Source organism: Anabas testudineus, chromosome 18 (genome assembly GCF_900324465.2).
Source record: "Anabas testudineus chromosome 18, fAnaTes1.2, whole genome shotgun sequence".
Classification (NCBI taxonomy): Eukaryota; Metazoa; Chordata; class Actinopteri; order Anabantiformes; family Anabantidae; genus Anabas; species Anabas testudineus.
The window spans coordinates 24,803,224-24,829,785 of NC_046627.1; the positions used below are offsets into that span (position 1 = coordinate 24,803,224).

Below are 26,562 nucleotides of genomic sequence, written 5' to 3' on the forward strand. Positions count from 1 at the left end.
AGCAGACCAGCATGTGCACATCCATAAATCAGTCATTGAGACGGCTGCTTGGCAGAGACAAATATACAACTCATTAGCCACACAAACTGACTAGTGCAGGTGACAGAAACGCACACATATTTACATTGTCTACACCAACACAGACACACAGAGCTGTAGGCAGACAACCACACACACACAGTTTGTGGTTGATGAGATGATAACAGCTAACCAAGAAGCACAGATGAAGACAGATGAGATGTGAATGTTCAGGGGAAAAAGGAAGGGAAAATTTACCTCGAACAGATGAAGACAGGGAGGGATGACAGAGGTGAGAGGTGAGCAAGAAGCTAAATGCTAGTAAGGAAACATAGGACTATCCATTTGTTGCGTGGTGTGTGTATTACTCTGTGTTTGATGAGTGCTACATCTCGATCGGCTGCATTGTTGTGGCATTGTAGCGATTGCTCATCAATTAAATCCATGATACACAAGAAATAGAAGTAAATAATGTGTCTAATAAACACAAAGACCATTTGAATTGGTGTCATTATTCAACTCCATGACTCTTTGTGAATATGTATGACTTTTAAAATCCATGTGGGTGTGTGCACACAGTGGCAGAGTGAATAAATAAACTGACAGCTTAAAGACAAACTGATTAACTAGTGAAGCTCTGCTCTCGCCGTTCCTTCAAGAGAAATACTGTAGATACTGTGGGAGATGGTGAGGGAGTGGAAGCAAAGGAACAAAACAAGAGGGAGTGAAATAGGCAAGTAAAGTGCTGTTAATTTCTTTGTCACTGAGTGAGAGGGAGGGCAGAGGAGGAGGATGATGGAGAGACAAAGTGAAAGAATCGGGGGTGATAGGAAGAGGCATGGGAACAGAGAGAGGGAGGGAGATAGAGTAGGCAGAGGACTACTGATTACTGCTTTGTACCAGACAAGTGAAAAGAAGGGAGGGAGTGAAGAAAAGCAGTAAACAGACTAAGGTCAGGAAGATATGGAGGTAACCAAGGCAGTGCTCTACTTGATTACAAAAGTAGTAAGGCAAACGGAGATGGAAGGAGAGGCAAAAAGAGAAGCAGAGATGAAAAGACGAGCGCAAGGTGACAGGTACAAAAGAATTAGGAAGAGAGGAGGAGTTTGCCTGCATGTGTATGCATAATGCATGTACCAGGGTCACATCGGGATAGAATATAAGTATGCACACGTGTCTCTGTGTGAGAGGCATCCTGCATCCAGATCTCAGTCTCAAGTCAAGCAAATTGAAATTCTAGGAATAAACTGACTTAAGCTCAAATAATGACCTTGTCTTTCTGTCCTCCGTCTTCTTTTTCCTTGACTTTTACTGTAGGCAAACAAATTGATATTCTGTCACGATGCTGAACTTTGTCTAAATGATGGCAGAGTTTCTCTCTCAATGACACGGTGGTGGTAGTTTCCTACATTGTCCAGAACAGTATTTGCCGTCTCTCCAGCCCGGACACGAACCTGTTACATTAAGCTGTCTATTAACACGTGCAGACGGAGAGAGCAGCAGCGAATCAAGAGGTTTTGTGCAAGCCACACGTCATACTCAAAGCTGAGTATTGTGTTGCCTTACGGACTACTACAGTAGTGGCCTCTTTTACAGTTTCCTTCCTGTTAAATATCGCTGCAGAAACAATAAGGTTGGAGAAACCTGTTGACGTTGAAGGACACCCTGAGGAACTAATACCACCAAGCCACTGAAATGTTCTAAGTTTTTAGTAGAATTTTTTGCCACAATACACAAAACAAATAAAATTCCAAGCAGCCAACAGTGCTACAAAAGCACGCTCGGTTTGACCGAACTGATGGCAAATAATGTGTCGCTAATGCACAGAGGCCAGAAAACTGTTAGATAATCCGAGCAGAAGTGAAGGAGGACTTGGCACTTACCAAGTTGCACTTTCAAACAAAATCTTCATTTAGCCAGTATACACTAACAAACTGATTACAACGTTAATAGTATCCTGCACTACAGCAGCCAACAGTAAATGAGCTGTGGAGTGTGAATAGTGTAAACAAAACTAACAGGGCTTTTCATGTTTCTGAGTAATGGAAATGAGCTATCAGATCTAGTTAGTACAGCCGAGCCAGTTTTCCCAATAGCATTGCTCTACATAACTAAGCAGTAAACTCCATCCGTTTTAATTCCTTTATCCTGTTTCATGTTCTTTTAGTCTTTAACAGCAGTTTCACAACTGGCTGTTTAAATATGTTCTACACTCTGCACCGACCGTAGTGGGAGGTAGGGGTCAGTATCAAAGGAGGGAGGGGCTTCAGCTTTTACTCCAACCTATGGAGATTGAATCGAGTAGAACACAGTGACTAACAATAACCCCAAAGATGTGCTAACACATTAAACAATCCTGCAAGTAAGGATTTGACCTCCTGTGAAGATAAGATGAAGAAGAGGTCCACACTGTGGCTGAACGAGTAATCAACAATCATGTCACAGACGCTATCTTTAAACTCCAGGTGCTCCAGAGAGAGTCAAAAGCAGTGGTGACGACTGCACAGCCTACTGTGACGAAAATAAGATTATTTACAAGCAGATACGTATAGAAACACCAAAAAAAAAACAAAACAAAAACAAAACTATTCTTCATTTAAAGAGATAAAGATTGTTTTGTTTAACAGATCATCAGTTTTTATTGACCGCACTGAAGTCATTATTTTGGTCTATTTCCCTCTCTTTTTCATCTTCCTCTCATAATTGGCAGAGTATGTTATCACTGAGCTAAATATGTCAGTCTGTCTGACTTAGGGCCATAATTAGTGATGCACTCTGTCATTTATTGAGTTGCTGATTGATTTGTTTCCCTCATGTAAAGCTGTAGACTTTCAGGAAGACACTCTGGGCAAGAATTGTGCTGAGAAATGCTCTGTCTCATTAACAACTAGATACTGCAATACGTGGATATTTGAAGGTGCTCCAACACTTTCTTTCCAGCTTGTTCTTTATTATTTACTGTCTTTTGTCTATGAAATCTTGTGATACTTTTGATACACGCGGTTCTCTTGTTTGCCAATGTTGATGCTGACAGGCTAGTAGGCATGTCACTCACCGGTGTCAAGCTTGGTTCCCTTGGTGCAGGCCACGATAGCTCCCATGCTGGGCTGAGAGGTCATCCCGGCCATAGAGTCGACCTAGAGAGAGACAATCAATATGAATTCTGTTTGACTAAAAGCCTTCATTATTGTAAAAATGTGCAAATGTGGGTCCACACCTTAGTGGATCGATTTTACAAACAGTGGCTAAAAGGTGTGGTGTTGTAGTCTGCAAATCTGTGTGCACACGTGAGCATTTTTCTCTAAAATGCCTGCATATTAGGGAAAACAATGATGGATGGAAAGAAAGCTGAAAAACAGCAACTTCCCACTGAACGACTGAATTTTTCCATCCAACATTAAGTCTTCCTTGCCCTGCCAAGTCTACTCAAGTATGCTTCATCTTCACCCAAAGCAAACCCCAACCACTATTAACAACGGTAATCTGAGGCACAAACTCAGTGAATACTCACAGCCACATCAACTACATCAGCTCCAGCTTCAGCACAGGCCAACATGGCAGCTACTCCGGCTCCAGCAGTGTCGTGTGTGTGCACATGGATGGGTACGTCTGGGAAACGGTCTCTGAGGGCGCCGACCAGAAGCTTGCTGGCCTCTGGCTTCAGGAGGCCGGCCATATCCTGGTGACACATGAGGACAGAGGAAGAGACATAAGCATGGGAGGGTAAAATGGCGTGAGGAAGAATTTCAATTTGAACAAATCTTTTCCGATGGTTTCATTATCATTAACATGTTAGTTCAATATGCCTTATTTTCTCTACTAGATCCTTTTCTAAGCCTCTTGTTCCTGCATTATTGTACATGATATATATTTAAAAGAAAATAGACTTTTTCTAGATACATTGGTTCCTGTGGGATATGCATGTCTGCCTTCACTAGTCAGAGCATGTGCACACAACACTGAGGCTGCTAATGAAAGCTGAAACACACCATAAAGTGCTAATCATCAGAGGCATTCAGATGAGTAAAAACAGAAGCAACAATGGAAGCAGAAATAATGTGTTCACAAACACCTAATGTATATCCTTAAACACCAAAAATAAAAAGGTACTACTGACAAGCAATGGTTAAAAATATCTGAAGTTAAATTTTCCACCTTGGAGGGTTAATTTAAGCCAGTGCTCATTTTTTTTAGGAATTTAGTTGTGTTAATTCAATAACCACATCTCTGGCTAGTCCACACCACTAGAGAGAAAGCTAGAATTAAGTACAAGGACTAAATTAATCTGGCTCAAACTATACTTTCTGCTGAAAAAAAACAAAACAACATGTAGCTTACAGGACAGAGGATCGGTGAAATGTATAAATCTTAACTGATATTAACAGAAGTTCCCACACAGAGCGTAGATGTTTATTTGTGCTCCTTTTGATGATCACCGCACTCCACGAAGAAACTGTATAATGCACGCTCATTTCCTCTTTTAAAAGTTAACCTCATTAGCCATGTAAGCCTTTTTATGATATTGCCACTGCTGCGTGTGATGGTTCACACTGTGGCAGAGTGGGAGTTTATCATCTACGTTTTAAAATATTGTGTCACACTTGAATAAAGAAATTAATTCAATGTGAGCATTATCAGAGAATTCATTTAGATAAGCTGCTCAAGTATACACATTACTTCAATTGGAGCAAATAACAGAAAACTTTAGCTGTGTTCAACAGTTGACGCGAGTGTTTTCCCTTTATCAAAATGCTGTACTAAAAGACGTGTACACTGTGCTTTGTGAGCCGTTTTCTTTATTATGATACACTGGTGAATTTATTGGTTATTGGTTATCTTGTGTTAGCCAACATTCTGCCAATTCAGCAGCACAGTAGTAGCACCAAACAAGACTAAAGTAACAGAAATAGGAAGTAGTGGTAGTATTTGCAGTTCACATAGTCATATTTAAAACAGGGGAAAATAAATAAATAACACCACAGAAGCTCTTACCTGTCAATATATTTTAGCTGGATTTAAATTATTTTAGATGTAGACGGGCAGGGACATCCACACAGAAGCAAACAATAAGTAGCAGAAATGTTTGGATGATGTTGTTGAAGAACTCTACGTAGCAGAAAGCTTTTCTCCAAACTAACTAATTATAGATTCCCTTTTTATTTTCTCACCTTGATACACAGGATGTGAGTTCCAGCTTTGACAAGCTCATCTGCCAGTTTCACGTAGTAGTCCAGTGAGTACTTCTGCCTCATTGGGTCAGACACATCACCCGTGTATGAGATGGCAGCCTCCACCACTCCACCTGCTGCTCCAGCGGCCTCCATGCCCAGCAGCATGTTTGGCAGATAGTTCAGGGAATCGAACACACGGAAGATGTCCATGCCGTTCTCCTTGGCCACCTCACAGAACCTGGAGGAGTGGAGGGAGAGTACATGAGCACACAGTTGTGAAGTCCGTCATATTCTTTTTTAAATCACAACAAAAACAGACAAAATTACACGGCAAAATAAGTTAGGTCGAGAAAGCTTAGCAAAGCATAATCTCTCACACATACATAGAGGCTTCAGGAAATATTCAGCAGCTCATACTTCCCTCTTCATTGTGTTCATGTAATTGATTTAAATTTTAAGTGGATACATCAATTTTCAACCAACAACCCATAATAAACTGTTATGTTTGGTAATTTCTATTTTATTAAAAACAAACAAACAAAAAAACCCTGAAACTCTTATTTACAAAACTATTCAAACCCAAATTATGTGCAGGTGCCAGGTGCATCCTGTTTGCTTTAATTTCCCTTGAGACTGACGTCTACAACTTGACTGGAGTCCACCTGTGGTGAACTGAACTGACGGGACATTTCGAATGTTTGGAACTGCACACACCCGTGTAATTCAAGTCCCACAGTTCACATTACATGTCAGGACTAAAACCAATTCATGGAGTTCAACAAACTGGGCCTTCATTAGAAAACTGCAGGCATAGATCAGGTTGAGATGATAAAAACTTTGCTCTCAGAGCCCAGTTACCTCAGTAATTGTGAAATGAAAGAGGTCTTGAATCATTTGGATTCACACTAGAGTTGGCTATGGCCAGACTGAGTAACTGAGTATAAAAGACCTTTTCTGGGAAGATGACTCAATCTAAGAGCTATCAAAGCTTCAGTCTTCAGTATTTACAGAAGATCCTACAGAAAGGTTGATCACGTCAGCAGCACTCCATCAACCTTTATGCAGTGGTAATTCTGACAGGAACTTTACATTCAGTTTTAGTCTTTGTCAATCCCTGAAAACTTTAGGTTGTTTTAGTTACATTTCATGATGCCGGCTTAAATAATTTGTAACAGGTATAGAAAGTACTCATGTTGAATATGCAGGTATGGACAGGTTTTTTTTTTTATTCTTCATAGTGCTGAACAGAGATTTCACTGTTATTTTGTTGCGACTTTATAAAAATGTATGTTGTCATTACAAATTACTCATGAAATACGTTTTTGTCAACAAATATTTGGCTACTGGAAAGAAACTTGGAGTAAAGGGCAACAGCAAGCAAACCACATTTAAATATCTGAGAGCATGAAGATTTTCAGGTCTGATGAGATAAAAACTGACTTGTTAGCATGAAAATGACTTGAAACATCCAAGGTGCAAATTGATGGCACAAATGGCCGTTTTATCCATTTACAATTAAAGGTACAATGTTTGAAATGTGAAAGAATTAACAGCATCTGGTGGTAAGACTGCAGAATGCAACCTTCTGAGCACCCCAGCCCCCCCCAACTTGCTAATATAACTTTGGGTAGATATACATTTAAAAACTGGACTTAGTTAACTTAAGTATGTAAGGCTATAGCCAGTGTTTGCTTTGTCCATTCTGGGCTACTGTAGAAACATGGCGGCCTCCACTAAAGCGGAACCACTCCCTATCTAGATATAATGGCTCTTTCTGTGCTAAAGAAAATGCAGCAGTCGGTATTTTCAGGCGATGACACACTAACAACCACATATTTATAAGTAGTATATTCAATTTCTGCCAATAGATCCCTATAAATCTTACATACTGCACCTTTACATTTACATAAAGTGTGCAAGAAATAAAGGGGTTTGTAGCTTTTCTGAAGACACCACCTTATAATGAGTTTGTTTCCATCTATATCTGTGATAATAATACATATCCGGATTGTTATAAGCCGTTTGTATCCATTTCCTTCTACCACACAAGTATTACTGCACCTGCATTAGTACAATATTCACAATATTTCCATGAAAAGTGAGCTTACACAGCCCCTGCAGCAGCCCACAATAACTGGAGAGAAATGTATATCCACCTCATTATCCAAATCTGCTAGCTGTAAATCCCTCCTATTATAGCCTTGGCCCTAGTATCTTTATCAGGTTTTTCATAACCGAGTGCTTGTTGTAGCTGTGTTAGTGTGAATGTGGTATTTACACACAGAGAGCTTTTGTTTTCACAAATAGACACACTTAATGTTGTGCCACGAGAGGATTTCTAGTCCAGAGTCTGCATGTCCAGTATTTATTTACTACAACAATGCACACAAAAGCAGTCTAGTGGATGTTGTTGTCTACTGTCCTACATACAGTATCTGACTCAGACTCAGCTGGAAGTGACCACTATTCAGGCAAATTGGACAATTGTGATGTTTCAGATATTTGAAAAATCTACATCCCTCTTGCTGCAGAGGGAACTGTACTGTGACTCTAAAATACACTTTAAATCGGTTAAATCAAATGAAATTACTCTTTGATTTGATTTATATAATGAAGGTGCTTAGGCCACTTGGCTGTGGGCTGCTGCACTGAAAACATGCAGCGCAAGAAAGTGATGCTATGACAGATAAGAGACATTAATCACAATGTACAATTTTCTTATTTATTATTTTAATAAAGGGGTGGGTGAGGTGGGGGGAATTGAAGAGCAGTGGGGCCAGAAAAAAAGTAGTGTGCCTCTGACTGCAGGTGTGTGTACTTGAGTATACATGAGTCATCCACATCGTCGAGATAGGCTGTGAATCCATTTGGAAAAGTGTTAGAGGCGTGTGCATGCATGTGTGTAAACAGGAGGATTTATAACCCTCAACGCGTTACTGGTATAAATCTGCATCAACGATGTGTCTGTGAAATGTGTGTAAGTCACCAAGCATGGTAGGAGGCAACAGGAACATATCAACCACACTGACCTGATTAAATGTGTGTGTGAGCTGTGCTGTTTGAGGGTAACGACTACATATGATCTACTGCGCATTCAGATGCATTTAATGCAAATAAAGCAGCTGTGCAAGAGAGCTTCATGCGAAATACCAACATACTTTAATTTAAAGAAAAATGTATTATTTAAAAATCCTTTTACAAGTGCTGCAGAAAAGCTAATTGGAGATGGTTCTGTCTGCAGAACATGCAGAAAGATCATCATCATATTTACTGCTCCACCGCAAATGCATGGTGAGTTACCTTTTAGATCGTAAAGCAGAAACACTGTTTTAGTCAGTCTTTAATGATCATCATGGTAAATATATTCTGATTATATATATATTTACACACTTAGTTAATGGGAAGCCACCTGTTTACTGGCTAACTATTACTTTTGATGCCACGTGGGTTAAGTCTCAGCTTGCGCCTCTTTCATCTGTAGAAAATCTCTCATGTTCCATAATTTCCACTGTTTTGTTTAGAGTAATTATCTTTCTACCGTTTTCCCCTAATTGTTCATGTAGTGATTCAAGGACTGCAAAAACTTTAAATGTGACCATGCTTGCAACGTTGACAAATAATTTGATATGGGGTTGATGGTCACCCATGTTGTTCCCATGGAAACGACCCATTTCTAAATAGCATGGCAGTGACACACAATGAAGCACGAGGAGGAGCAGCAGCTGCTTCAAAGAAAGCTCGTATTCAAATTGGTGTTTTCCAACAACTCAACAAATGTTTTCAGCACAGAGTAACTGCTGAATACGACAAAGCTCAAAGCTGTTGCATACTGAACACCACCCTAATATCTAGTATTCAATGCATACGTTAAATGTGTGGATCGCACAAATACAAATTCAAGCCATGCATATGCATCCATATTTACAGGCCTGCTTGTGTCAGCTGGTTAATTTCCAAGAATTACTGAAGCAGGTGGATGGATTTGGAAGCAAATACAAAGAAATGTGTGCATGTGTTATGCGTTTAAACGTTTAATAACTGCGGTAAGATTAAGATAAATGTAGGGGAGGGAGAAGTGTGTGTATGTGTGAGTGTGAGTGACTCACTTGAACACTGCATTGTCAGGGTAGTTGGTGTAGCCCACGGCGTTGGCTCCTCTCAGCAGCATCTGGAAAGGGACGTTTGGGATCAAAGCTCTTAGCTCCTGAAGTCTCTTCCACGGACATTCAGACAGGAAGCGCATGGCCACGTCAAAGGTAGCACCTGCCCGCATAGACGCACACGCACACACAGACAGACAGACGTTGAGCTGCAGTTTATTTCAACTGTCATCTGAAATCTCATATGTCATCCCAACTTTGATCTCAATTTCAGACTCAAAAACTAATATTTCAGACTCATCACATTGCCCACAAACGTGTGCAGATCGCACGCGCACAACACCCCACTAATGTATGCTGAAATAAAATATCTGACGATACTTGCACATTCATTGTTCATTCTAACACTTTCATCATTTCATTTTAAAGTCACTTTAAAATCCAAGAAATGTTTCAGTAGAAGAGGTGAAAGAGAGAGAGATAGCAATCTCTCATTTCCCTTTCTGGGGGAGTAGATTAGTGAATCTCATACCCGTTTATCATATCAGCCAGAAATATTGAAGCCTCCAGTGGTTTTGTGCTGATCCAACACTGTCATCATTAATTTCATTTTCTGACTCATACATTTAGACACGGAGAGAATACTGAGCACAAATGCTTGTTCCTTACATTGGGAGAAACAGGGATACCATGGAAAACCCCCCTCTCACTATCCGTTTCCACGGTTAAACATGTGAGCGATAATGTTTAACCACGTGAGATATCAAACCATGGTGCTGAGTGAGGAATACTGGAATATTGTGTTAATCCAAATGAAGACTGACAGCTCGTCCCATGCAGGACATTAGGCAATGTGTTTTTTGTTTTTGGAAAAAGAGGCAACTTTCAATCTGCCATGACAATGAAAGATGAAATTAAAGAACAGAAAGATGTATAAAAAGCTTTTTATGCAATAGCTGTGGCATGCTGAGACATCTACAGGTAAACTAAATGGCTTAAAATAAAGAAAATTGTACAGTGGCATATTGGCAAACTTATTAATCTGAAATTATTTAAATAAAGGTTTGATGATGAATATTCTATCACAGTTATGTGACCACTCTCACCTCAGCAGTTATCAACATTTTTGCTTACGTTTGCAAACGTAGCCTCGATGTACGCGGCAATTTATTCTTCCAGATCAATATTTGTCATCTGTGATTTCACTTTATTGCTCTATTAGTTGATGTGCCTTTGTGCTGTCCAGCCCTTCATGCCCATTTGTGTCTACATCCTGTTTAAAGAAACAGCTCCTTTAAACAAACCAATTATACAACTGCTGGGCTGAACGAGAAACACGCACCAGGGAGATCACATGCAGTATAGGAACGCATGGCTTTACCATCTGATAAACGTGCCAAATGTGAGATAGATACAGAGAACCATACACAGTTGATAGATTATGTGACCCAATTCATATTACTGTATCTTTCACAGTGTGGGGAGGAAGGCTATATCAGGAGGGGACTTAATCCTCAAAGGGCTTTCACAGGTTTAATCTCCTCAATGATTCATTCTGCCTCTAAGCAGCTGGAACATGTGGAGGCAATATTCCCTATCTAAGACTAATCTGTATAAAAAGAAAAGGAAGAACAAAAAAGCCTATCTATAAGGACAAGATGTCATGGTAACAGCGTTCACTACTGGTCCTTTCTCTTTAGTTATTTATTTCAGTTGTAGGTGATTCAGGTATATTTGTGTGTAATATTCTCCACCTCTGACCAATATGTAATAAAAGTACACTGTATAGGGACTTTCGACCTAGAGAAGCATGGTGTTGCTGTTTTTGTGGTCATTCTGGGGGTTACGAGGAACTGTTTACAGGTACATGTACAAGCTGTCACTCTGGGACAGCGTGTTCCAGAGCTGCACTGTTTGCTGGAGCATGCTAGCCTAATTTGTTCTTTACAACCTAAATCGATGTGGGGTCCGAACATGGCTGGATATAGAACGCTGAGTGAATAAAAGGGTTTTTAACAATGAGAATGGCAAACAATGTCTCTCATATTCACATATTATTTTGAGATATACTCATACATACAGGATTCCTTTATGAAAGTAGCACTCCAGTGATTTTATACAGTTCACTCAAGAAAATTGAAAACTGTTGTATAACATTTTGTGCAGATCTGGAGAAAAAAAACACTGGTGATGTCTTCAAATTTTAAAAACAAGAAGTTGTGTTACAGAAAGGAAAAGCTTGAAAGACTGAGATAGAAGAGACGGAGAAGAGAGTATATAAAACAGAGGTGGTCAATCATGGTCCTGGCTGCTGCCCTGCCTGTTTTCTATCTGAGGTGAGGCTGCAGTTGGGGGAAGAAAGTGAATTGGTATCTTGATGAACACACTTGATTCAGGTAATCAGTCATGAATAGGGTAGAGAGTTCAAAAGGCATAAAAATGCAATGGCTTAGCTTCTTCTGTCTCTTAAACTTTAAAAAGAAATTAAAATAAAAGGTATTATTGTAAGAAAGAAAAACCAGCGCATTCAAATAGACTTTTTGCCAAAAGACCTGGCAGCAGATTAATCACTGGTGCTGCGGCTACTACTGCTGCCTCCTAAATGTTTTATTGTCCCAACCTACCTACTCAAATTAATATCAAAATATTAATATGCACAGGATGACAGATATTTTTATAGTGCAGGATAATTAAATTGCAGGGAGGTGTCAGGGGATGTTGCTTTCTAGAATTTATTCTGCATTAAGTGTTTAAATAATTATGAGAAAATACTATTCTGTTTGCGCCGAGTCCTAATCACATCACGTAGAATCTACAGACGCCTCCAGAGAGTCTACTAGCATATTAGATGTCTCTTCAGTTATACATGTTCTCTCCACAACTTTTAATTGAGAAAGACAAATGGATCTTGTGCTCCTCAGCTCGTAATATCAGCCCATTATAGAATCATTACGACAGCAGGTCGTTTTACATCTGGTTTCAATGACGTGCTCCTGCTTGTGTTGCAGAAATAGCAGAGTGACAAGCACATATTCACTTTCTCTAACTTCTTTATGTAAGGCAGAAGACTGTTTCAATTTCATAGACAAGATTTCAAACCCCCACTACAACTGCAATTCAAACATTTAGGACTTTGAGACAGTTTACAAGAAGAAGACAAGTAAAACATTTTCCATTCTCCATAGCTGGATATGGTCAAGCTTTTGCTTGTCTTACTGGAAGCCTTAAAATAGAGGCGATTCAATTTTTCTATGAACAGTTAAAAAGAACACATTCCCTCGAACAGCTCAAATCTACCCACAGTAAACGTCTAAATGCCATCTATTGAAGCAGAATAAAAACCAACCAATAGCCGCGTCATTTCAAAATATTACTCCTCCGTCGCTGCTTCTCTCTGGCTTTTATACAGTTCAATGGGCCGATGGTTTAAGCATTCAAACGCCATGATAAGTTTCCGTTTAGAAATCAGGAAGCTCTAAATTAACAGCTTAAATTTTTAAATGTAAAATGATCTAAACAGGTTTTATTGACTGATTTTCACAGTTTCCTGTGTTGAGCACAGATGAGAGAGAAATAATCTTAACAGAAAGTTCAGTTTGTGCTCATATCAGTAAAAGATATGTATATATATGTACATATCTGACTGTGCTGTAACTTCCCATTTAAACCCAGGGAGAGGCTGCACTAGAATTAAAGGATGCTCAGAAGCTACTGGCGAGGTTATGTTGCACATAGTTATAAATGGTAGTAAACAACATTTTTAACATCGTCTACGATGGAATAATGGTTTCACATATTAGATAATGAAATACAGTACTGTGCAAAAGTCAAAGGCCACCATTAGATATGCTGTTCTGGCAATGCTATTATGACCATACAGTATGTATATAGTCTCTTTATTAGAATACAACGAGAAAATATTGCCAAAATATTGAGTGTGACCTCTGTGGAGAAGTCAGTAACAAAAATAGGAGTGGACCTGTCAAGATCTGATGAGAAGTGAACAGCAGCCACAAAAACTTGTAAAATGGAGAAAATAATATCCATGTACATCATAGCATTAAACAAATAAATAAATAATAAACAAAACCAGCGGTGGCCACAGGCCTTTGCACTGTACTGTATTTAAAAGGACATTTATGTACCTTAATCTAAGCACCTTTCTCCATCATAGCTGGTAACCACAGCATAATGAGCCAGAAGGACAAGATTACTGCAAACTATCTAAAAACAATAGTGCATCATTCGAACCCTCTGTTCCCTGAAGCACACAAGTGTCCAGTCTTTCTCTTCGCCTCTTTCCCTACTTCTACTTTCTCCTCTCTTTTCACTCATCCCATCAGACCTGGGACCTCTGTCTGCTCTCATGTCTCTCTGTACCTCAGTCAAGATATATTACATCCTCTGCAGTTTCTCTCTCCCTCATCTTCATGTTGTCCTTGTGTCTCCCTCTCTCTTTATGTGCAAGTGTTTCCTTCACCTTGTGTGCTTTACTTTTGCCTCGTGTATATTTGTAATCTGTCCTCTTTCCATCCGTCTTCAGTAATTTTGATTGTTCATAGTGTAAATCTAAAAATGGTGTGTGTGTGTGTGTGTGTGTGTGTATCCTGCACATATTTTAAAACTCCTGTCTTGAATGGGGCTTCCCTGACATCTATTCATCCATTTCCTCCTGTGTGAAGGACTGAGTGCAGTGCAAGTTTTCAATCTCTCTTAAAAGATTTACTTTTAATGGGAGTGCAAAAACACAGCTAAGCTGAATTCATATCATCTTCCTCTGGTCAGTCTCATAATAACATCACGATATACTGGGAGATGGAAGTCTGGAAGCGTTTGAACCCTTTTTATCGAAATATCTCCTCAGTGATTTACTTTTGCTATAACCTTTTTATCTGTTCAAACATGAGGTGAGTAGACAGTTGCTTAATGGGAGATCTGCTCAAAGTGCTCTCCCACAGTAATGAAATATATTGCTTCCCCCACCCAACTGGTGCACCATGATCAGCTACCAGGGGGAATTTCATCTCAGAAAAGGATTACAGCACAGAGGAGGTTTCACTGTAGAGACTCTTTGCTGTGATTTTTTTTTTCTCACGTCATTCAACCATCTAACAAAGAGCACAGTCACTGAAACGGAACCCTTTTTAACTTTAGGCTTCTTATGTTTGTTCTTGTGATCTACCCAACGCACTCCAAGTAATGAAGCTACAATCATCGAGTAGTTTACTATAATTGGGCATTAAATTAAACGTTTCAACCTCAAGAGGTTCATTGCTTGCACAAAATGGTATGTCTTAAATGTTCCAGTGTTCAAACGGGCTAAAATGAATTTAGTCTTTCAAACCAGTTCATAACAATTGTACTTCACACAGAACCATTATCAAGTCCAAGTGCTGGTAATTTGTCTCGTCACTAACTGTTCAACATGAGGCACATATTTATGTTCTCGAGCAAATTCCAGTAATTGCATATTATGCAGGGAAACTATGGGGACAAGTAACTATTGAATAACAGGTGAAAGGTACAATCATTGTCTATTGAGGAAACTTGCTGAAGTCTGACTTGAGGGAGACGGAGGAATGAGACATTTACAATAGCACCTGATTTTCACAGCTCGAACAAGTAAAACAAAGACCAATCACTGTCATCAATGAATCATGGAGCAGTTCTGAGGCAAGAGTAGAGCAGAACAGAAAGACATCAATATGGAAGAGCACATAGACACAAATGAAGTAACACGATAGCCATCAAAAGATGGAAGTTCATGTCATGAGACGTGAAGTGCGGGCAGCTGACAGACAGCTGCTTTTGAACACGTTTTCCTTCTGTGCCAAAAAGAAATTTAGAATTGTCTAGGTTAAGCAAAAGAAATGTACAGTCAGTGGACTGGACATTCTTGTAATTCAGTACACAGTTTTAATTTGCACGTCTTGTGCTCTAGTCTGATGTTAAGATTAAGTTCTTAAGCAACCCAGGAGAGAGTTAAGATTGTTGCTACTACAGGGCCTGTTACTACAGTGAAAGGAGCTGGGTACACTAGCAATCACTCAGCAAGAGAAGTTAACATTGTTGAGTGGGACAAAGATGGGGTAGTGGTTCAAATTTGATAAGAAAAGAATCTGACATAACGGATAGGAGAGACCATCAGATAAGAAGCCACTATCCTGTAGAGCAGAATCAGGTTAACTGTTACCACTGCAGTGAGTAGGTTCATGGAAAAAAAGACTGGATGAAATAGAAGGTTTCAGTAAATGCCAGAAAGGCTTTAGCTCAAGGATCACAGGCCTTATTATAGATGAATATTAAAATGATCTTGATTGGTGTTGGTATACTTGGTACTTAGCTCCATCAATGATGAGAAAACATTTTTTAAGCTATGTTAGACATAAACCAATCATATCCAGATTTTACTCAAGAATCTAATCATTTATCAGTCAGGATTTAAAAGAAATGCATTAAGGTCTTGGGGTTTGATATAGGCCTATAGACCAGGCTATCACTATGATAATCTGATGGACTCCAAAACGCAGCAGGCTCTCTAATCACCTGTGACCTACCAAGTGCTAAAGTCTAATCGAATATCGAATCTCACATAAAAACCCTTTTGAGCTCAATACTAATAATGGTGCCTGTTGCGGTAGGATGGAGGCCGCCACTTTCTGGCATGTAAGGCTGCTTCAGAAAGACCATTAATCAGCAAAAACAAGTTCATGCTCAGTACCAAACAGTACTCTATGTTTCTAAACATTTAGATGAGAAGAGAAAGTCACAAAGTCACAGAAATATTTCACTGTGGTAACAATATTCCAAATAGTCAAATATATTTCGCATACTAAAACTCACCTCCCCAGTTTTCCAAGCTGTAAAGATTGCTGAAGTTGTGGCTGACAAATGGCGAGATCTTCTTCAGGTCATGGGTCCGAACCCTAGTTGCCAGCAGGGACTGGTGAGCATCCCTGAATGTAGTATCCATTAGCAGCAGACCTTGGTGAGCACGAACAGCCTTGGCAAATCCCTCAGGACCATCTCGCAGCAACACATCACGAAAACCTACTGGAGGTTCACCTATTAGTGCAGCAAGCAGAAAAAAAAGAGAGTTAATGTGGAGAATGAAACAAGGAGGCTATGGAAGCAAAATATGTTTGTGGTTATATGTGGAATATAGCTGTTTATAATAAAATAAAATAAAAATCAATATCAGACACTGCAGGGACACTTTAAAATGTTAACTGAAAATAGATATATTGGTATAGAAAGCACAACAATGTGGCTTTCTAAATAAGTAAATATGGATTTTACAAATTGTGCACATGCAATTACAAACATTTTCATTTCTTATTAAATAAATAGACAAGATGTGAGTGTAACCATTTCTTTGTCCAATCTTAAGCGGTGTATTGACTTTAGACGCTGCTCATCTTCCTGGTAAGATAAAGGATTTACACCAATTTAACAGCACACCAGGTGGGCAGGTGAGCTCACGTTATTTACACTATGCTCTTGCTAAAGTGGTGCTGTTAACAAGTCGGGCGGTTGTCATAACTTCTGTTAATGAGGCGGACACCATTCGCTCTCACTGCTGCTCCAATTGCAATCATCAGAAATAGATCACCTATATAAGAATACAGGAATATAAGCTCAGCAGCCATCTTATAAGACAAACCACCCACTGACTTGAAATAGATGGCTTCCCGTTGACAATGACTCATATGGTTTTCTATAAAAAGTAAGAAGCTACTGTTAATGAAACAAGAGCTCCATGTGACGGAGCCTTGTACTGTATTGTTACCAGCAGAAGGTGAACTGGTTCCAGGATAGTTGCTATTACACCTTCCACACATCTTTTAATCTCCCCTCTATATTTAGTCTGTGACCATGTTGTCTAGTCCTAAAATTTGCAGAAGGAAGTAACTGTAATGTTGCACATATGAGGAGCATATATAATCCCATTTTTAAAAGTGTTAAGACTGCTCCAGATGAATTTTCTTGACACTTATGGTGTTTACATATTTGCATATGCTGGTAATGGTGTATGGTAGTCGATCCACTGGCAGTCAGGAGATCTTCAAAGTGAGGTAGATCTTCTAAAAACCATAAAGGCCTTTTAACAAATTGGTGACAGTCAATCACGTTGAGATATTTCAATAAAGAGTTCAAGCAAGCTAACACATTCACTACAGTATAAAGTAGATAAATCACTGGGTGCCGTCTCCACTCGTTGAAGAACCCAGGATTAAGATTGTTGGACATGCTGGCAGAAATTAGACTGTCACTGCACTACAGCAAATGCCTTCACATGCAGGAATTCCTGAGACAAATGTTGACACATTTAGTCTATTACAACTGAACTGTCCTCAAAACACATTAAATAATGCAGAGGCCGCGCTCTATGGGCACTGCTGCAACCAACTTTCTATTCTACTTCTTCTCGTTCCTCTCCACTGCAATTAAACATAAGCACAACCAGAGGCACTAAAATATTGCAAGTGGAGCTGAGATCTATTTTTGCTGCAGTGTGTACAATTAGACTAGTTAATGAGGTACTATCTGCCTGCTTAGTTGTCCTCCAACTCTGTCCCTCTCATTCTCATCTCCATCTTCCTCCCTCTTCTTCCTGCACAGCTGAATATTTGCTTGACCTTTTATTGTTGTTCCACATCCCTGAAAACAAATGATCTCTGCTATAATTGTCTCTTAGACCAGCATGAGCAAAATTAACTCACACACACACACACACACACACACACACACAGATATGTTTGTCCACATATGCAAACACAGAGACAAAGCAAGCACAGTGCAACACAGACTAAATCAAACCGCTGAAGAAAACAGATACAGACACTTTGAACTTATCAAGATCTGAGTATAATACAGCAAACTGAAAAACAACAGTCACCTCTGTAAACACTGAAAAATGATTTCTACTCAAACTAGACATAAAACCAGATATAAACATAAGGACTCCAGCCAGCAGCCACAACTGTAAAATAGTACTTTGCATATTGATATTGTATTCCAATGCATATTGTATTAAGAATACATTATAGGTATTGAATCCCCAGTGTACGTATATACATCATCAATATGCTAAGTACTTTACAGTTGTGGCTGCTGGCCAATGTCATCCTCAGGGTTAACATCTGGGTCGGCCGGTCTACGGTCACGTTCGTCAGCAGGGATTGTCGCCCAATTGTTTTCTACCATGTCGCCATATCTGCCTGGTCATGACTTCTCACTGCAGTTCTGCTCCCCCAGTTCCACAGTACCAGCTACAGCTAGACAAAGAGAGCTAGTGTGCTCTGTTCCTTATTTGCAATTTGTGCAGAAGACAATGCCACAGTAATAATACTTTGCCTTTGCCACTGTCTTGAGCTGACATCTGCCTCCCAAGAAGACTGTTAGATGTCTGGTATGCTTGCGTTGAGAAACCTTGTAATTGGCAGATCCTAGTGGAGTTGCTAATTGGATCTTTAATATAGTCAGGGGTGCTGCAACAGTTAATCAAGGTTGTACATGTGGAAAAGCAGGTAGATGTGTCACCAGGACTTGTAAAAGAGATGTACAGTATAACATGTCTTCTGCAAGAAAAAAATTCCACCCAATTCTAAATGATCAAAACATAATGTTTTCTTCTCCTGCAACATTGTGCTTACACTAAATCTGCATTTATTATGTGGTATTAATTTTAAGAATCACAGCTAAAATGCACCCTGCTGAAGACAAAAAAAACTAAACTTTTGACTGTCTACACAGAATAGATTATTCCCCATCACGTAGCTGTATGGAAGGTGTGAAACAAACAGGGGAAAGAAATGCCTTCAGAGAAAGAACAAAGACAGACGCTACTTTGCTGTATACACCTGAAAAAAAGTATCTTTAGGTTTCAGAAGGCTATAAACCTAAGACTCTTTATGGCTTCTTTTAAAGCAGCTTCAAAATGAGTTCTAGGCCTAAACAATAAGTGAAAAAGACAAATAAAGCTGGCAGAACAGCCTTTCTGTTTGAAGATGGATAATGAAAGCGTCCAAAGGAGGAGAATAAGCAGACAGTAAATCTACGCGTGTTCATTTGGTGAACACAATTCTTCAGCTGCACACAAAAAGATGTGCACAGATGTTCTATACTGTACTACCAGCCGCTCTTCACTTTAATCCCAACTATGACGTTAAAGCACACGACTAGGAGGAGGAAGGTAGTCTGTCATTTTTATTAGTCATTCTTCACAAAGCTAGCTCTCAGGCATCTGGTGATTAACCTCTAGATGTCCTCCATTTAATAAATTCAGACAATAATTGGAACAAGGTGTACTTCTACACCATCAACGAACCACCAGCAATCAGCCATCAAAGGGAACGTTTCAGACGACAAATCCTAATTAGAAAATAATGGCCTTGGAGTATTCAACAGGTTCTGTCAGGTCCCCTTCGCCCTGTTTTTTCAGCAATAGCTCCCTTTTCTCAGTGTGGAGTTGCCCCCACACTTTTGTTCCTTTCCCTGTATCTTTAAAGGCAACGTTTTGTGATGTGACAATGTCATTCTGATCTGTTCTTCTCTTGTCTCGTTGATACAAGGTAATACCATGTCCTTCTCAGCCCATTCATCTTTCCATATCTCCCAGCCTGCCACTCTGTCCACCTGACCTTTTTCTCTACATAGAGGGATTTTACACTGTGCAAACCCTCTCTGTTCTCCTTCCATACTCCTGTCCCTCTCTTCATCCATCCCTCCACAGAGTGAGATAATACAGGCCTAATCCCTCTCTTCTCTCAATCCCTCTGATGAATGAAAAAAAAAAAAGGATATAAGCACATTACAAATCTCATTACTAGGCTTTAGGTATGCCTCTGTGCATGCCTGTGATGCATACAACTACCTCACAACAGCGTACAGTAGGTAAAATGGGGGTGTGAAGACAAAGGATTTCTGCCTACGGTGTACCTGTGCAGCTTTGTATATTGTGGGATTTCTATGTGTACTGAATATGCATGCGTGTTTGTCTTCATGTAACGAGAGGAGTGGGCAATGATGGCAACAAGATTTGCATAAGTGGTGGCTAAGCACAAAGAAACACACTCACTCACACGTAGACGTGCACAAGCACATCAGATTATTCTGCCCTACTCTGCTACGTTCAGTGCACAGTTTTAAGATGTCAGATTTGATTAGTTATGCCTGATTATGATTCATATTATTCACATTATTTTGTTATAAAATCATGTTTATCAGACGCACTGGGGTATGTGTTGAGGCAGAGCTGGGCGCTGATAAACATGTCAGTTTGACACAGCTGACTATTTTGTTCCTGTCAAAAAGGGCAGCTGCATACATTTATGCCAGTTTGCACCCCTTAAAAAAAGAAAGGAAAAAAAAAAAATCCGAGAGCATAATGAGACGGGACATGCAGCGATGCAAAATTACCATAGAAACAAGTTGTGTCATGTGAAACAAGCAATTTTCTAGGTAGTTTTAAATGCTTCCGTTTAAACATATATTATTAAAACTAAGCTTTGGTTGGACCTTTGCTGTGTCAATAGCTAGCGTAAGACCATACACACACCTTAACTCCAGAGACTGTCTCCACTAAAGACTCTAGCTTGGACTTTCCTGCAGGGCTCTAGGGGTGCTAAGTGAAGAACTTCTGTCTTCACAAACAATGAGCTGCACCCTCTCACTGCTATACTCACAGCTCAGCAGTGCACTAGGGGCCAAAACCCTTTTTCTCCCAGAGTGCTAAACTGAGCCATTTAGGAAGGCCTTTCTGCCCACAGCTATCAGACTGTTCGACAGCCCATTTGTCATTCAGTGGGTGCTCTTATCCAAAGTGCCCTATGGAACCACAAGTGTTTACATTTTTAGCATCCGTGCCCTTGGAGAAATGAAACTCCTTATACTTAAACTTGCAGTTTTGCAGACTTGCAGTGGCAATGCCTGGCTAAATGAGTCTAAACAAAATAAATGCAACAAAGATGATGCATGGTGACATTATGGTAACAGTTTGACAGTACGTTCTAGTGGTTTATCACATTTTTACTGTGTTAACGCTGATGTTTTATTTGTCTTGCCTACCGAACACATGCACAGAGAAATTACATTACATTATATGGAAAAAAAAAAAAAAATATATATATATATGACTGAATTGCTTTTAATTAGCATACCCATGGTAACAGGAGGAACAACAGGATCTGTGGAGGAGGGCTTAGCCTTGACCGGGATGGGTGTTGTTGGTCCATTCACCATCACATGACCTGTATAGGAATATAAAAATAGACAATGCAATTAAGATTCAGTCCTGTAACTGAAAAGACAAGAACATTTATCTGCCCATATTCATGTGATAAAGAATATAGAAAATATGTATTTTATCGTCACAATAAATCCTGTTGATTTTTATTGTGATTGTGTGTGTGTGTGTGTGTGTGTGTGTGTGTGTGTGTGAGTGAGTGTGTGTGTGTGTGTGTGTGTGTGTGTGTGTATGCTGTTGACACACTGACCCAGGTAGTGCAGTAGTTTCTGGGCTCGGTTCTGAGTGGGTTTGAGGTTGAAGAGCTCCTGGTTCTCGTCGATGAACTGGGTGTCCACGGTGGAGTGGAGGAACTGGTTGTTGGACAGAACATTCTGGAGAAACGGGATGTTGGTCTAAAGATGGAGACACAGAAGGACAAAGGTTGGGATCTTTTATAATAAATATTTTGCACAAAGGGTTTTTATAAACTTTTTCTAATCCAAACACAGAAAAACAAAGCACTTTGAGGGATACTACAGTCAACACATCACTCACTCTGTACAAGACGTATTCTAAAAATTAATAACTTAAAAAAGACAGCTGTTCTTCTGAAGAAAACAACTGACACAAACCAAGTACACCTACACAGCATACACATTGCAGCATCTCAAACACCACACTGAAACAACAGACAAAGACGGAGCAGGGGGAGAAAGTCAACAGTTGGAGGTGATTACATTTCATTCTCATTCTATTTTGTTGTTATTTGTCTGCCTCAAAACTATTACCACACCAATTAAGCTCTCCAAATTAACAAAGAAAGGGAGAGTGAATGAGAGAGGAAATAGATGTAATTGTTGAGCAAATTTCATTACTTGATTTGTTGCATCATTTCTTTGTACCCTTGTAAACCCTTCTTAACAATGTGGGTAGGCTGCTATCAATTCTTGTAAGAAAAAAAAGGAGGGGGGAGACTGACAGGAAGAGGAAGTGGGAGAGCGATCAGATGAAAGGAAGGCAAAAAAAAAAAGGGGAGAAAATAAGTGTGAGGAGTGAGTGACAGGAGGCTACGGTAATGTATTCTCGATGCAAATTCAGATGTGTTTATCACCAAGGGAGGGTCGAGAGTGAAGGAATGTAAACTGTGGGGAAGAAAATATTTCTCAAAGTTTGCTCAAAGTGTTCTTGCATATAGATACCTCAAGTCGAATGTAGTGAGCTTTAAGTGGCATTTTAAGAAACGAAAGCCCCTCATGGCCCACCACCCAAGTATCCCTTTCCTGTACAAATGCACGCAGACACACAATCAGAACACAAACGCAAGAGAGGTCTCTGAGGTCCACCTGGGTATCGCATCTAAAGCGGCCTGAAGCCCAGAAATGTAATATCTACCTCACTGTCTACTTAGACGATCGATACACACAGACATAAGGCCACAAAACGCTTTCAAGTATATGCAACATAAGCCACACATGGACAGAATATTAGAACAACATATTAGATGTTTAGTTAGTTGCCAGTCAAACCAAGAGTGACTTGAGATAAATGCTGCAGCACAATCACTCGGGAATCCCATAATTGGGAGAATGCAGCTGGGAAATCAGCAAACCACAGCTATACAACCTCATTATTGGCAGTGAGAGAAAGGCAGATGTAGCAGAGAGATCAATGCGCTTCAGTGAATAACGTACAGCTATAGAGCAAGAACTAAAATATATCATACATATGAATACACATGTGAGGCGCCATTAATACTGAGAAAATGAAATGGAGACACGACTGGGTACGTCTTTCCAGACATCCACATTTCCAGTGAGGAAAGAGAGAATTAAATTTTCTGTGGTACACATACACACACAGAATGACACTATATTCTCAGCCCTGTGCTACCGAGAGCAGAGCAGGAGAGGAGGGCCAGAAAGAGCCGACGGAGTCGTGTGGATGTGCTGCACTGTCGAGCCTTGGGCCAGAAGCTGTGGATCACAACAAAGAGGAACGTCTGCTGAATGCTGTAACTGCAACCAGATTTCTGAAACCTGTGGACATCATCTTCTCTTCTTTTTGAAGTATTTGCCAACATAATTACATTAACACATACAGTATGCTGCAACCAGAAACTGAAATCTGGATACAGTTTTTTTTTGTACAATTTCTACTGGATCAAAATGAAAGCTTTGACTTAAAGCAAGCTGGTTTGATCTGGATCCATTTGGATAAAAACACTACAGTACCATGCCAACACCACAAACGCATTGTAGAGTAAAAAAGATGCCTTCTGTTTTATCAAGCAGTTGCTGTAAGGCTAACTAATTAATGCATTAGATATTTTTGTTAGGTAATGGACATACTGTTAGTTTGGGATAGAACCAGGGCAGCTGCTTCCTTGTGTTTCTGCTATTCGATGTTAAACAGCTTTTGGCAGTAAAGTTGTAATTCTCATACAGACGTGAGGGGTATCCTTCTTCTCATCTAACTCCTGGCAAGGAAAACAAAACAAACAAACAAAAAAAAACATTGGCCAAAATGTTTAACTATCCTTTTTAGCTGGTGGATTATTTCCATTATGTATGCAAGGAGACGACTTCACTGACAGCAAATAGTTTTCCCATTTGGACTGTGTCACGAGCCACGAGGTCACAGGTTGAAAAGGAACACACAGAAAGTTATTGAAAAACTAATTTGAAAAATGTTAAAATGGAGAAAGTTCGTATTTTGTCATTTGCTTCCTTGAAAGTCCTTTTTTTTGGCCTTGGAGTATTTTTGATGTCATCTTCATCTATAATTTACACATGTAAACAAACATTAAAAAAATAAATAAAAGGATAGAAAGACTGAATGAGCGATATAATAATGGAGACAGAAGACAGAGACACTTTTAATACATAGAGATTTGTCCTTTTCCTCCTGCTGAACCAGATCAATGTGTTCATTATCAGGCTTCTCTGTATGCCTGTGGCTACCACGTACAAACACACACACACCAAACACACACACAGTCTTTCTTCACTTCCTCCATGCTTCCCTATAATGTGAAACACATTCTAAAGAAGTCCCCTCCAAACACAGGCACACGCTTTGCTCTCCCACTTCCCGCTGCTCAGCATCTCCTCTTACTTTACTCTGAGGTTTCATTCCGCTCTCAGTCACATCGCACACAAACACCCGACAGAGGCCCTTCCCTGATTTGGATGCTCTGTAACAACTGCTCGGCTACAGCTCTCAGAGCTATGCACGCAGCATGCAAAACACACACACACACCGCGTGCAGACACTCTCTTGCCAGTGATGACTGTGGTTCCTGCTCCCGAGTGCTTTTCAGATTGCCAACATGAACATGCACGGCCCTTTGACTGCTCTATTAGTTTTAGCAGCAAAGTAAACATGTCTAAATGTGAAATAATGGTTGTGCATGCGAGTTTACACCCACACACTCTCTGATAGCCAACAATTTAACTCGCACATGCAAAGCGCAGTATCAGAAGTCACTGCTTCACTGTGGTGCAAACTAAATCACATGCCCTCCCCTCTGCTTAAAAAAAATAATAAAATTAAAAAAACTGGTTGCATCTATGCTCACAGTTATTCTCTGCACTGAGTTTATCACCTGAAAAGTCTGTTTTATTGCAGCTCTGCTCACAGCTGGTACTTACTGCTGTTGTTGCAATCAGCTTTACTGGTGATTGCCAAAGCAACGTCGTGAGATAAGTATTGACGCCCCAAGCTGTTGGCTCGACTGCAAAGACAATTCGGCTCAGCACCACCTTAAAAGACAACTTCTCTGATTTCTAGAAGCAAAAGGTTTGTTTGGCTTTATTTTCCTTAATTAAATGTAAACTTAAAAAAGAAAAACTCAAGAAATAACTAAGTGCATGCTCACATTGTTTCTTCTAACTGTCGGCTTCGAAAGATGTTGTCATGCTACATGCAAATGTTGTTAATGCAGGAGGAATTTACACCTGACCGTAAAACGCAGTCTGGATAACCTGGAGGCAAAAATACACATCACCTGTTTTATATATTGTCATTTTCTACAATCTGTCACTGGCGCTGGAAGTCTGTTTGCAGCATGCAAAGCAGGTGACTAGGTAGTAACAGGTGTTACTGTCCAGGCTGCTCCTAATGTTTCTGTGTCATGAAATATTTAACAACTCGGAAGTTGGAAAGAAAGGAAAGACCTAGTCATGTTTCATAGTTCATCTGAATGTGGACATTTCTTTTTGCAAGAAAGAAATTTGTTCACAGCCAGTGAATCTTTCTCACTGACCAAACATTTCATCTTACTTTGTATAATAACAGCACTGTTCTCACTATATTACAGCTTCAGGCCTGAAGTCGAGTCCCGCTCTTTTCACTGCAACTTGCAAATCTGGAGTGTTTGTTGTGCAAGCCTTTTTACTCTTCCAACTATCACCGTGAGGACGACAGGGAGGCCACTGTCACTCGCCACAAAGCCAAGATTAGAAATATAAGCAACTGACTACATAGCTTTAAACAGAGAAAGGAGTCAGAAGCACTTCAACCTACACATGCACATGATCAGACAGATGACAGTAACACCACTTTGAATAGGAACAGATATAACTGGTTTGATGTTGTGCTCTATAGATCTTGGTTCTTAGCATTAACAGACATATAATCTAGACCTCCTCGTTTTGATACCCCTCTGTATTCAGTCCCACATCAATAGAACAGTAAGTATATGCTTTTAAATCTACTGTTCTGAATGCTGTTAGTCTTGTCAAACAGAGACCAGAGGAGGAGGCTAAGGATAACACCGCTCCGGGACAGCATCCACCAGCTCCCTGTATTGTTTTACATTAGGTATCAAATTCTGATGCTCACCTATAAAGCCCAGAGCATACTTGGTAAAATCCTGAGTTGGGGCAGCAACTCTCTGTCTCTGATCTACAGCCCACTTTTATCCTAAAGGTCTCTTGTAATTAAAGCTGTTCTGTTCTTGATCTTGGTAGAGATCAGGCCCTCAGCATCTTTTACCAAGTTCAAATGCAGACTGCAGGCCAATCTCTTCAAAACGCACCAGGAC

The 26,562-nt window shown here is 39.9% G+C and overlaps 1 protein-coding gene across 2 annotated transcripts in view; it reads right to left on the minus strand.

Annotated features, from left to right (window-relative positions):
- pcxb (pyruvate carboxylase b) overlaps window positions 1-26,562 on the minus strand; it is a 224,576-nt gene that overhangs the window by 29,263 nt on the left and 168,751 nt on the right. For both annotated transcript variants that reach the window (XM_026353535.1, XM_026353536.1), the window contains exons 13-19: window positions 21,787-21,931; window positions 21,451-21,540; window positions 16,133-16,354; window positions 9,296-9,452; window positions 5,187-5,427; window positions 3,530-3,697; window positions 3,074-3,155 (exon numbers count right to left, since the gene is read on the minus strand). In XM_026353535.1, coding sequence (XP_026209320.1) covers window positions 3,074-3,155; window positions 3,530-3,697; window positions 5,187-5,427; window positions 9,296-9,452; window positions 16,133-16,354; window positions 21,451-21,540; window positions 21,787-21,931 — 1,105 coding nt within the window. The remainder of the gene's footprint in view (window positions 1-3,073; window positions 3,156-3,529; window positions 3,698-5,186; window positions 5,428-9,295; window positions 9,453-16,132; window positions 16,355-21,450; window positions 21,541-21,786; window positions 21,932-26,562) is intronic.